Source organism: Haemaphysalis longicornis, unplaced genomic scaffold (genome assembly GCF_048455015.1).
Source record: "Haemaphysalis longicornis isolate Haplotype H1 unplaced genomic scaffold, Haemaphysalis longicornis Haplotype H1 scaffold_6, whole genome shotgun sequence".
NCBI lineage: Eukaryota > Metazoa > Arthropoda > Arachnida > Ixodida > Ixodidae > Haemaphysalis > Haemaphysalis longicornis.
In genome coordinates this window covers 210,308,485-210,321,335 of record NW_027526407.1, presented here as the reverse complement: position 1 = coordinate 210,321,335, position 12,851 = coordinate 210,308,485, and the positions used below count along the sequence as shown (strand labels likewise).

Here is a 12,851-nt window from a genome sequence, read left to right as displayed (position 1 = left end):
TGTGTAAGATTTTGCAATAAATGTTCAACTGGTAAAAGTTTTACACAATACTGTGCCTACGTGAGTTCTAATTATTAGAAAAAATTGTGTACATTAGTCAGGTCACAAGTTGCTCATTTGTCTTTGTGATTTGCAATGTGTACTATTCGAACTATTCGATTCGAAATTATTCGACCAAATCACTATTCGCTTCGAATTCGCTTCGAACCTCAAAATCTATATTCGCCCATCCCTAGTATGCGCTGGTTCATACGAATTTCGGATGATACGAATATTTTTCGCGGTCCTGCGAGATTCGTATCATCGAGATTTTACTATAGAACTTTTTTATGAAGGTCCCGCAGGACCGGAAGCTCAATGTCTCAGTGACAGGAAGCTCAGTGACACTTGACAGCTATTTGAATTCACTTCGACCTGAAATGTTACTATTCGCACAAGCCTAGAAAAATACCATGCCAAAACACTGCTTTTCGAGATGCACTAGGTGATAGCAAGTGTTAGAGACTAGCGAAGCCTCCCTTTCTCGTGTTCTGTGGCATTCCTTTATGACGCCCACCCAGCATCTTCAAACTGGAGCTTGACGGCCTGTATCCTCACCCAGGAACAATTGGCACCACTCACACATGCTGGAAGCTCACAAGCACACTGCCGTTCTTGTTCCTTGCTCCCAGCCGGATGTACCGCCGCCACAGCCAGGAATTGCACAACCTCCTCGCCAAGCGATTCAAGCCACTGTGGTGGGTACTTACTACATGCCAGCTTGGTCCTCGAACAAACTGTCCTCCACTACTCTGCTTGCATGACCTAGCTGCAAGGGCAAGGGGCAGCAGCAACAAGACAGCCGAGTTGCAATCCGTTCACAGCCGGGCCAGGCCAATCCTGGGAGCGAACCGTCCCTCAGAACACTGCCCCGGCTGTTCCCCCACGAGCCCATCGCTGAACAGGGAGCGAGACAGCGGCCCCTGGCAGCAGCCCGGCCGGGCCACTCCTCAGGAGGCGGAGGGTGTGGCGTGCTGCACCTGCACCATGTCGGGGGTGAGGAGGGCGATGGGCGTGTCGGGCAGCAGGGCAGAGGAGGCCGCTGCGTGGCGCTGGTTGCCCATCATGAGCAGCAGCAGCTGCGACACGGCGTGGCTCTGCTCTTCCAGCGCCCGCGCCTGCCGCTCCGCCGCCTCCGCGATCCGCCGCTGCTCCTCCAGCAGGCCTTGCAGCAAGGCCGTTTGCTGCAGCAGAGGGGCAGAGGGGGCTGTCACGCCCATACGCACACCACATACGCACCTCGTTTCAAGAGAAGACACTCGAGGGACCCTGTCCCGTGTAACCAGGGTCTCTTGTATGCAATGCTGCTAACATGGCGAACATGGGAAAACCAACCGAACCGCCTTCATTCAAATGTCTCTTATAACCAAGCGCCTCTTGTAACGAGGTTTTACTGTACCACAGGAAAACCCGGCACTGCCATCTTGTGGTGGTTCCACCATGGCAGCTAGCGACGTTGCTCGCCCACTTCCCTTGCCACACGGCTTCTGTTTGCTCTTGAAGCCAAAACCAACAAAAAAGAGACAGTTTTCCTTGGCTAGTGTTGCGTGGAGCTACTGAAAAGTTCCTGAAAAATAAATCTGTCGATAATGATAATGACAGAGCAACTTCAAACCTTCTTTGCGAGAACTTTTTGGCAGCGCCAGGCAACTGCTGGCGAGCCTGTTGGCAAGCCATGCCCGCCCTGCACTCAAGGCCGGCTCGCCTAGGCACTGGCATGCATGCCAGCTTCTGCTTCTGCACAATGCGACAGAAAACAGCGCTGAAACGAGGACAAAGAAAGCAATCGTGCTTTCTCCTCGCTTAAAATTACGCACCGTTTTTTCTCATACTCAAGACCAGCAGAATTCTTCTAAGAGCCTCTTTCCCTTTCGTGATATAGTTTCATCGAGAGTCGTCGTCTAAATGTAACCAGAGTGCATGGGGTTTGCATCGGGGGATGGGGATTCCAGTGCAGCCTGCCATGGGTAACCAGTGAGAGATTAGTCTGGACGGAATAAGAAGCTGCAAAGCCACAGCAGTGACCGGGCATTCCAAATGCGCCGATGCTGGCAGCCATACAGAAAGCCGCCTTGTACAGGTCACGTCCAAAGTGATTCCAAATGGCTTTCAACCACATGACATCTGCATTGGAATTGGGAAGCTGCCATGCTTCGCTACAATTTCAAAAGTGGCTGCGAGCTTCCACTTTCGCCCGCTGTGTTGCACTGGCACAGCCGCAACCACCGAGTGCCACTTTCTTACTTTGGCAAAAGAACGACTGAAACCAGAGGTGATTTCCCGCAATGAAACCACTGCCACACATGATTAACTCTTTCACGACGGCGCCATAGGCAATCGGAAGCCGGCGTCCGATGATTTTAAATCTCCCGCAAAATCTGAAACCCGCGCTCCACAGACAACTATCGCCATCTGGTGTGTTCATTGGCAACTTCTCTTTCAATTTCGGTTTCGTTTGTTTATGTGTCTCGTGTGGTGCCGGCGTAGCAAGAGAAATTTGAACTGAAGGGGGAAGGGAGGAGGAGGAAAAATGGCGTCGGGTTCGCGCCGCGCTTCGCACAGTCGGACTGCTGTAGCAAGCACTTCGGCAGTTCCTGCTGTCGATTTTTCTGATTCCAGCAGCAGTGAGGGGTCAAGCAATGATGTGGGATCTTCAGATTTCAGTTAGGACGACGAAGCTCCGGTTCAGGTGCCTCGCACTTTAACAAGTGCTGGCAGGTAATTTCGTTGTGACTCCGCGCTGTATTTATAAACAAAACGTGCTTCTTATCTGACGACTGCGGTTTTGATTTTGTGTTTAGGGTCTTGAGAACGTATGGCCGGGATATTCTGCCAAATGCACCGTGCCGTATCGCGCTATCACCTTCAAGATAACCTGGCGCTCGTGTCAGATTAGCGCTGCAGGGTTCAGGTGCGACGCTTGTCGAGAGCGCTCGATTTTCTTTTCTTGTTTTTTACCACCGAACTGATGAGGATTTTGTGCGAGGACACAAAAGAGTATACCGTAATTACCCGATTCTAACGCGCACCCGATTTTCCTGACAAAAAACCGAAAAAACTTGCACCTCCGATTGTAACGCGCACGGAACTGTGTGAGCAAGAAAAACGAATGCGAGAGAAACGGGTGATTTATTTCACGAAGTAATCTCACTCATCTCACTCCTCGTCGCTCTCCGCTGACCACAACATCTCTTCCTCGGTGCCGTCAAGCACGTTTGCGATGCCACACTTCTGAACTAACGTTCAACCATGGTCGATAAGATCGTGGCCCATGCCTCACACGCCCATCCCGCGAGCTTCTCCAGAGGCGCACGCTTCAGCCGACCGCTCGTTTTGAACGCGTGAGAGCCGCTGCTGCCATTGCTGTTATCAAGTGCGCAAGTGGAACGATTTGATGATTTGTGTGAACGCCGATAGAAAAGCCTAGGCGCCTATGCTTTCTGCGTCCGAAAAATCGTTGCTAAAAGCTTGGGCGCCATCTTGACATGGCGATGGCGATGGGTGGGACGAAATTTCCGCTGTTTCGGTTTCGTATCTGATACTAACGCGCATGCGATTTTTCGACCTATTTTTCCGGAAAAAAAGTGCGCGTTAGAATCGGGTAAGTACGGTACTTGGATGCACGTTTTACAGAGACTCACTCACCCTAGAGTGCACTCGCGGCGTGGCACAGCCGTCAGTTGCGCTAGGTTGACGGGCCCTCAAAAATCCAAAACTTGGTGTACACTGTTGATTTATATATTGAATCATAGCCAAGGAACGTAGGAACAATTTGTATATCGTAAAATACCTGAAATAATTTTTAGTCTCGGTAAAAGTGCCGATTTGTGTTTTTCGTATACTTTTCTTGGGGGCTTTTTTCTGATTACTTGACGAATAAACTGTAAGTAATTGTACCTTTAACAAAACTGCTGCTTTGTGTTTGGAAGAGCAATCTGTAAGCTACAACTTCATGCATAGCAAGGCTACGTGTGTCCAGTAGCTCAAGAGAAAAAAAATGTTTGGTGGAAGCACCTAAAATCGGCCGTTTTTCCGCCGTAACGAAAGAGTTAAGTAACCTTGGCGTAGCCTGTGGAGCAACCGAGTGAGGCTGGAGTGCAGGAGGTCATTTTCTGAAGGATCGCGGTCCCTGTGGCTAAGTGGATCACACTGATCCATTGTGGGCTTGACCGATGTCCCAGGAGAACCTGGCACAGCAGGAGCGACCAACCACGGCCCAGTTTAGAGACGCAACCTGCAGGCACATGCGCATGCAAATAAAGAACAAGCAGAGGGGGAACAGGTGACTGGGACACCTTCTGTCCCTGAAGACCGTGTGACGTGCACGAAAGCCACTTCGGACCAAAGCTGAACGCTGTCGCAGCCACTCGACAGGTGCGAAGGAGTACTGACTTGTGTGATGCCGTGAACACGTTGTCTGCAACTGCCCTGAACTTGCCAGGGGTGCAGTGTTCAAACACACTACTGCCCCAGGGCGCTGCCCAAACCTTCCCGGTGCTTGAGACGCGTACCGGGTGATACGAGTGCACCCCTCGGCAAGATGACCACGGCACTCGAGTGGAAGGCACGGAGGAGCGGTGCTGCAAACAAACCTCCGCCGTGCAACAGACCCTTCCCCCAGAGGACTGCCCCCGTTCTGACCTGGCTGGTCTGGTGCAGCATCTGGGCGCGGAAGTGCTCCTCCGTCCCAGCGGCAGGGGGCCCCGTGTCGGGCTCCGGCTGCTGCCCACTGGCCACTGCCCCGGCCGGCTCCAACAGCACCCCGTTGGCTGCAGGGAGGGTGCACGCTCTGCTGCAACTAGGCTGCACAAGCTATGCGCCTGTCCTGGTGAATGTCGGTGTTTTCCCGACATCGAAACCAACTGCGCCATTTGGATTTTCGTCATTAAACAAGTGCCCCACATTTCTGATCCCTTTTAAACAAGTTACGGCAGTCAGCACACCAAAAATAACTCCTTCTTTTGCTGCCCTGCTCTCATTTCCAAAGGCACGCTTTTGGTCAGGCCTACGCCACAGACGCAGCTGCGCTAGTGTTCACTGCCGATAAAAAATTAAACACACGCATTTTGCTTTTACAAGGATGCAATAGGTTCAAAATTCCCTGGTGTGGCCGCAAAGGGTGAACAGACACTTTTTTTAAAAAAGCAGTGGCAGAAGCAGAGCACATGGCTTGGAGACTAGTCTTGAACACGAGTGTTCAGCCACTTATAACTTTGGTAGAAACAAAAATGACGCAACGTCGTTTCAGCAGTGTTGTTGGCCCTCTGAGGCAACTACGGAGGTCCGCCATCTTCCCTATCCCTGTCGGCTCACCACGGAGGCAAGAGGGGGAAGGTCTCTCTCTCCCTGACAGAACTGGCTTTGCCCGAGAGCTCCGGGCCGGCTGGTCTGGGGTGGATGACGGAGGAAGGCTCTCTTTGGGAACGAGCCATCACCGGGAGCGGCCTTTTTGGCCTTCCTTTGTCCGCTGTTTCTCCCGTCCTGACCAAGGTGGTCTTGGCGGTGGTAGAGCGACGCACCCGACGTTCCTCATTGCGGTGCAGTAAACATCGCTGCTGGCGATTTCTCTGTCTGGTGTGTTCCTTGCTGATCACTGCCGCTACGCCAGTTGGCGGTGCGTGGCCGTGTTCAGTGGAGCTAGCCTTGCGGCTGAGGCGCCCACACCTTGTAAGGAGTTTCGTTTCTTTAACTTTCAAGAAAATTGAAACTGAACTTCTATTCTTCTTTTGTATTTCTAAAATTAGCAGTTTTAGAAAAAGCACAGCACTCAACCTATCTACATTTTTCCTACACCAGTGAAATTTCACCGACACGATTTGGCCGATGTTACAAGTTACAGAGATGAGGGGCATGAAAGTGAGTGACAATCTAGCGCCTGGTCCAATTTCCTGACATTTTTCTAAATTTTTTTGTTCACAGTACAACGCTAAGTTTGTTTGGAACTGCCAGTAATTTTGGTGTAGTTTTTGTTTTAAACAAATTTTACTGAGAACAGCTACACCTTGCCACGCGCAAGGCCCCAAAGTTGGAAAAGCCACCAGGACCTGCGTACCACCCGCGCCACCTTTGCAATTTTAGTTCTCGCAAAGTACGCAGGTTAGATGAAAACGGATTGCACTATTCCCTGGCTCGCACACAACTCATAACAATACGAGGACAAACGAAACGTGCATGCACACGCGCGTTCAACGTCTCGTTTTTGGCAGAATGGGGCCACCTCGCCTCCACAGCTCCACAGAGGAACCAAGCACAGACGTACGTGGTGTGGTGCCCTGAGCGTGCACGGCCCCAGCAGCAGCAGCAGCAGGAGGCAGAGGGGAGCCAGCAGCCGTGACAAACACGCTCGCCGCCTCCCCAGGGGTCCCCAGTCGCAGCTGCACCTGCCAGGGCAGCCCAATTGCGCTGCTGAGCACAAGGTCGCGGGTTCGATTCCCGGCCGCGGCGGCCGCTTTTCTGATGGAGGCGAAAAGCAAAAACGCCCGTGTGCACGAGATTTCGGCGCACGATAAAGATCCCCAGGTGGTCAAAATTAATCCGGAGCCCTCCACTACGGCGCGCCTCATCGCCCGCGTTGCGTCGGCGCGTTAAACCCTACAATCAATCAATCAATCAGGGCAGCCCAACTGAGTACGCGGCCAGCTGAGAGGACGCGGTGCAGTTCTCGGCCGTGCTTCAAGGCAACACATTGCAAGCACGCAAGTTCTTGTAGGGAAAATGTTTCGAGAGGCGTTATGGGGAAAAAAGGAGTACCTCTGTCATGACATCTAAATAGTACTCCATTGTGCAGAAACGCACAGAAAAGAAAACAGCCCTACAAATGCGGTTCAGTTGCCCCTGCATGCACAAAAAGGATCTGAAAAGAGAACACCGCAACACAAAGGACAGGCGTCTCAAAATACGCACCGGAAATTTAATCCAAAGAGAAGGGAAGAGAAGAAACGGCCTCGAGCGGCCGTGTTCTTGCACTGTACTGTCTGGCTGCTTCAACTCTGAACACCAACATTGGCTCCATTCACAGGCTTCCGGCTCGAAAGCATTACTCCCTAGCCCCCAGTGACTGCACAGAGCCCTCCTCTGCACTGAACGGAGCCTGGGTTGACTGGTGCGACCTCCCTTGGGGAAACAGTGTTGCAGCATCTGGTGGCACAGTTATGGGCCCCAAACATCGATTGGAACCAGCGTTTAATCACAGCCACAAGTGCGGCCTCAACACGGCACTCTTCACCGTAGAAGCCGCTAGCCGATCAAAATAATCGGCCCTTTCCCTCTCGGCGACATGCATACTAGTTAGGAACGAAACCAACAAAGCCAGGGCACAGAAAGAAAAAAGACTGCAGAGTCCCAACTACAGCTGACAGGGGCTCTCTTTCTCAGCTTACAACCCGCACCATGTAAATAGCCCCCCACTTGGGCACTGGATCATGAGCAGGATTTAGTTGGACACTGCTGGATTGTGGGATGGTGCGGAGCTGCGCACTGTGCCTAGCATTTTTCCTCCGCCCATTGCACTGCCAACCTAAGAGCTCAAGCCTTGAGCCAACCCTTACATACTGGCCAAATACGCAGTATCGACCCATGTTGATGCTGCTTGCCCATGCACACAGAAACATTCTCAACATTTCGCTTACCTCAATTGTCTTGTACAAGTTCTACATGTGTTAGGCTTTTCCACAATGCTTTAATGCCACGCAGAAAAAAGGAAACACATGTTGTGCCATGCAGTGAAGCCGCGTTCCTGTACCAGCACTGTCCGCACTATCAAAACCATGGACCGCTGCGGCCGCTGAGTGGCTAGGCGTTGTGCTGCTGAGCCCAAGGACAAGGCTTCAATACCCGACCGCGGCGGCCGCTTTTTATGATGGAGGCGAAAAGCAGAATCGTCCTTGCGTACGACGTTTCGAAGCACTCCACTACACCGTGTCTCATCGCGTGCACTGCGTCGGCGCGTTAAACCCCATAATCCAAACGTCTTAAAGGAGCCATGAAGAGAAAATTCAAGTTGGTTTTATTCGAAAGATTTCGTGTTTTATAGTGCCCCCAGCGCTTGTCCGGGTACAAACGGTGCTTTATTCACTGAGAAATTAAACAATTTAGGTTAAAATTTTGATTTTCCCGCTCAATCGTGCGTTTTCGTGGTCCCAAGTGACATCACTGAAACCGACCGCTCTGCAGCCTAGAGTACCTTCATTCACGCATCCGCCGTACAGGGTAGAGACACGTATACGCTGGCGCCGCCATTTTCGGTTGCTCGCTCGCCGCCGAAGCAAGTCATTGTGTCAAAACCGCGCTAAAATTATCGCCGCAACGCGGTTTACTGAAGAAGTTTGAATCATATTGTCTGTTTCGCGTTGCTAGGTCTCATGGGAAACGAAAAGAATAACGCGTTGAGCCCGTTGGCCCAATTTCGGCGGCACGGGACCGTTCAAAGGTTGTCTCCACCCTGTACAGCGGTGTTGGTTTGTTCCCGCGTTTCTTTACGTTCCGTAACCTAGATGGCGCCACCATACCGTGGCAAGAGTTTGGTTTGTTTTTGCCCGCATTTAAACCTCGCTTGTTTTTGTTCTGGGAGAAACTATTCGTTCCCTGAAACAGTGCTCGCTCGACAAATGGGGTCACGTAAGACACCGTTGCTTGCGTCAATCGGCCAGTGTCGTCTGAGACAACCCCAAGCCCCGTAGTGCTGTGCAGCGAAACCAAGCATGCTGTGCGCAGTACGAACAGGAGAACGCATCAGTACTTCTATGTTTACATGTGCTTTCGTAACTTCCACTGTTTGTCCCATCATTCTTATTGCTTTGTAAAAAATGTGCCCTAAATTTAAGCGCAAATCGCTCGTTCGTCTAGTTTGTAAGTTCTACCTAATTTGCGTCTGCTTCTGCCAGCCTCCGCCAATCGCAGAGCTTAGCTCATGTGACGACATAGGTTCTGTTGCGGGAAATGAGCTGGTGGGTCGCATGACCATTCCCGTTTTTCCTAATTATGTAGCTTATTTGAGCGAAGTTTACGTTAAAAGTGGTGTCAGTATGATTCTAACGAGACAATCTTTTGAATGAACCAAACTTGTGTTTTCTCTTCATGGCTCCTTTAAAAGCTCAAACTTCGCCCTGCAAAAGTTGCTGCACATCAAATCTAAGAGCAAATGCTATTTGCACAGCATTTCTAACATCTGACTGATTGATTGGTTGCGGGGTTCGACGCACCACAGCCACAGCTGGGCTACGAGATGTGCCGCAGTGGAGGCCCTGGTGAGCTCCGACCACCCGCAGGGGATCTTCCAGGGGCTCCCTGCAAATTGGGCTAGCCTGCCGTCCCTTTGGCGATGCAAGCACCCTCTCGGTACCCTGGCCCTTTTTGCAACTGAGGCAGCGTTGTTTTGATAGCTTTTCCTGGCAATTATATTGCCTGGCATCCTCCTTCGGGCCTGAATAAGTTTATTCGGGAATTTTTAAACCCCACACGGGCACGCCTGTGATCGCACAGTGCAGACGACCACAGCTATAGCAGCATTTATGGCTCAGAAAGCCAGCCGTTCCTCCACGCAGTGCAAGAAGTGCCGCACTGTGCACATGGCACCAGTCGTCTCTGCAATTTCTTGCGCTTAATCTGCTCCTGAATGCCTGCAGCAATGACAAAAAGAAACTAGGAGTGAAAAAGACGACACTAGGCGCAACCTCGTGCCCACTGACACCCGGGCCCGTCCCTCAGGTGGAGTGATACCCTACGCACGTGAGACATCGCCGTCCTCAACTTGTACCAGGGCACAAAAGCGGCGCGCAAGCAGGCAGCGCTAATTCTTCCCTTTCAATTGGTAGAAAAATATTTCAGGCAGATAAATGAATTTACAACAAAAGTTTACTTGAAGAGCCATCTGATTCTTAAAGATGCCTCAATGGCAGACTGTTTCTCGTGCCCTTTCATCATTGCAAGGCAAAAGTGGCTCAGATCTGGGGACTCCACTTGCACTTTTCACCGCCGTCAGAAAAGCAGCCACACGGCCGGGATCGGACCCATGTCCCTGGGCTCTGTGGCAGGTCCATTTGCTGGCCTCTACTACTTGGCGACATGTGGAAGCTCTTGCATTATCAGCAGCCCCCGCATTCAGGCCGTTAAATTCACACCAATGTTTCTTCAAAGCCACTGCAGCTGTGATCTTGACTATAGCAGTGCTACAAGTGATGCCACTAGCCGCTTCCAGCTGAGGCAGATACCACAGGTTCCAATGTCAAGTGTGCTGAGAGAGAAAAAAAAGTCAGCCGGTTTCCTTCTCCCTCGAAGGGACATCGAAGGCCGAGAGCTCCAATGCCCAGGCCCACCCCAGCCCAAGTTTTTCTCTCCCCATTTGGCTGCACCCACAGCAACGACCCACCTTCGGGGTGAAATGGTGAAGGTGCACACGGTGCATGAATGCACAAGTGGTCGACACGTTTAACCATAGCCCAGGGTTCCAGTTGTGCATGCCCAAGTAAGCAGGTGCAAAGTCTTCTGAAGGTGACCTGCCCTTAACAGCCTGCAAGCAGAGGCAAGCAGTCGGCACACCTGCTGCTGAAGCCTGGGCAGCAGCAGCCGCTGTGGCTGGCAGGGACCGTTCTGCTTGAGCAGGAGCAGCAGCTGCCCCTGTTCCGCGGCCACGGGATGAGCAGCGGGAGGAGGGGGCGGGGGAGGGGGCGCCCGTGGAAGCTGCTTGCTCTCCTCCCTGGGCAGAGGGACAGAAACACTGGCAGCACAGCAGGACGCTTGCCAAGAGGGGCCACACAGACAAGAGCAGAACCTTCAAAGAGCCACCGTTTCTATTCTGGCCACAAAAGACCTTTCTTTAGGAGATATCTTTGGACACCAGCACTCGTAGAGTTTCACACAATAATAACTAGAGTGGACACTGGCACTAGTGCCAGCGCCAACTCCGAGGCGGCACTTATGCTTCGATAGGAATGATCCTGAAACCAGATTGCGTAGGATCGAAATGGGCCTAAAAAAACTCATTTTCCGGTTTGTTGTTTGCAAATTACATGACAAACAAGAAAGCTAGGGACCAAAAACTGGTTTTGTACGAAATAAAACAGCGCATTTAAATAAAAAGCAGACGCGGAGTCGAGGAGGCTTGTGGAGTAGGTTCGCCATTCGCAGCCAACTACAGCAGGACGTGGACTTCTTTAAAACTATTTGTAAAAGTTTCGGTGCTTGTAGTTTTTCATTTTAAGAGAATTTTTGTGCTGCCCCCCCAAAAAAAGAAACCGATTACCTTTGTAGAAGTTATTCTAACCTGAACTAGTGACATTCATCAAGCTGCGTTCCCATCAGCCGCCGGTGCTGTTGGTCTACGTCGTAGGATCCAGTGTTCACACGAAAAGTGTGGCTGCTCCAAGCAGTTCGCAACTGTCATCAGCTTCGAAAATACATTGTTCTGCCGAATGAGCGGCACAGCAACTCCTAATTCGCAGGTAACTTTGCCGCACACAGCGCCGTCATGTGTGTTTTCGTGCTCGCCTTGCCGACAATGAATTGATAACCCACCCGATTCACGCTCTGGTTATGAAACTTTCCACTCAGCGTCAGCGTGTGTGCGGAATTCAGATGCATATTTTTGAACGCTTCTTTCAACACCTTGCATATGCAAATGCATTCATGCAAGCCCAAAATGAAAACGCAATGGCTTCACATTTTAATCCGTATTAACTTTTGCAAGCCACCGAGCGCCAATCCGAATCTAGAACTACCCATCACGCCCGTTGTGGCGTACGATCACAGCACCAGATTCCTCTCCAGTTATTGCATGAAACTCTATACCAGCGATGATGCAGTAGAGTTTTGCAAACACTGAAAACATAGTTACCAATGTGTTGTCAAAAACAGCGTTATCGCATCAGCACTCAAGTGATACGAACAAGGGGAACCAGAGGACCCGCTACACAATCGCACACTCGTGCTTCCTGGTGGTGGTGCAGGTCGGTGGCTGTCAGTCGCACAAATGAGGTCCTGTGAAGCCATAGAGACATAGCGAAAAAGTGGCTGGTTCTGTCTTTATCCCTTAGTATTTAGCTAAGTTGTTGGAAGTATGCACAGGGTTCGCACAGGCTTCAAAAGCAAAAATTCCAGGGTTTTCAAGGACTTTCAAGGACCAGAAAACACATTTTCAAGGTCCCCATCTAATGTTTTATGTGGGATTATTCATAACTTTTTCAACACAATGCAAAAGCTTATTATTGCACAATACCTAAGCACATTAGTGCACATTTAGATTGGCGTTAACGGGTTCGTGAATGCTCCCCAGCTATTCTTTTATTTCATGGTTGGTACTTAGAGGTCTTTCTTTTTTCGCTTGCTGTTTTGCTCAGGCTGTTTGATTTCAAAACTTCGTTTATGTTGCCTGCATTGCCTTTGTCAGCAACAGTTCCAGCTGAAACTAAATCAGCAAGTGTTGCTGCAAGGCAGGGCGAACTATGTACATGTCCACCTATGCACATAAGAGCAAACGGAGATGAAGCGTTTCAGGCACAGCAAACAGCAATGAGCGAGCGCCCTCGGTCTAGATGGAAGATGCAAGATAGAGAACAGAAGCCGGCTTTCACTGGATTGCATTGTGACATGGACTGGATTGAGAAGGGCCTGCTCCTAATGTTGCCTCGTAATTATAAAAATCTCCAAAACTTTTTCCTCCAAGCGCGTGTCCCTGTGCCTCTCGTCATCCCTCGTTTTACGTTTTGCGCTTTGAACGCTCTTGCAATGGAATACCAACTTGCCCAGAAATCCGCCTTAACCCCCAAACTTGTAGTAATTTCACGCAATACACTGGAACTTGATTGTTACAATGTTTC

The 12,851-nt window shown here is 50.8% G+C and overlaps 1 protein-coding gene across 6 annotated transcripts in view; it reads right to left on the bottom strand.

Moving 5' to 3' along the window:
- Positions 1-235: 235 nt before the first annotated feature.
- LOC144141336 (uncharacterized) overlaps positions 236-12,851 on the bottom strand; it is a 36,182-nt gene continuing 23,566 nt past the window's right edge. For 3 of the 6 annotated variants that reach the window (XM_077672931.1, XM_077672925.1, XM_077672928.1), the window contains 4 exons: positions 10,576-10,732; positions 6,299-6,419; positions 4,681-4,808; positions 236-1,223 (listed from right to left, as the gene is read on the bottom strand). In XM_077672931.1, coding sequence (XP_077529057.1) covers positions 990-1,223; positions 4,681-4,808; positions 6,299-6,419; positions 10,576-10,732 — 640 coding nt within the window. In that variant the 3' untranslated portion in view covers positions 236-989. The remainder of the gene's footprint in view (positions 1,224-4,680; positions 4,809-6,298; positions 6,420-10,575; positions 10,733-12,851) is intronic. The other 3 variants (XM_077672926.1, XM_077672927.1, XM_077672930.1) reach the window with 3 other exon arrangements.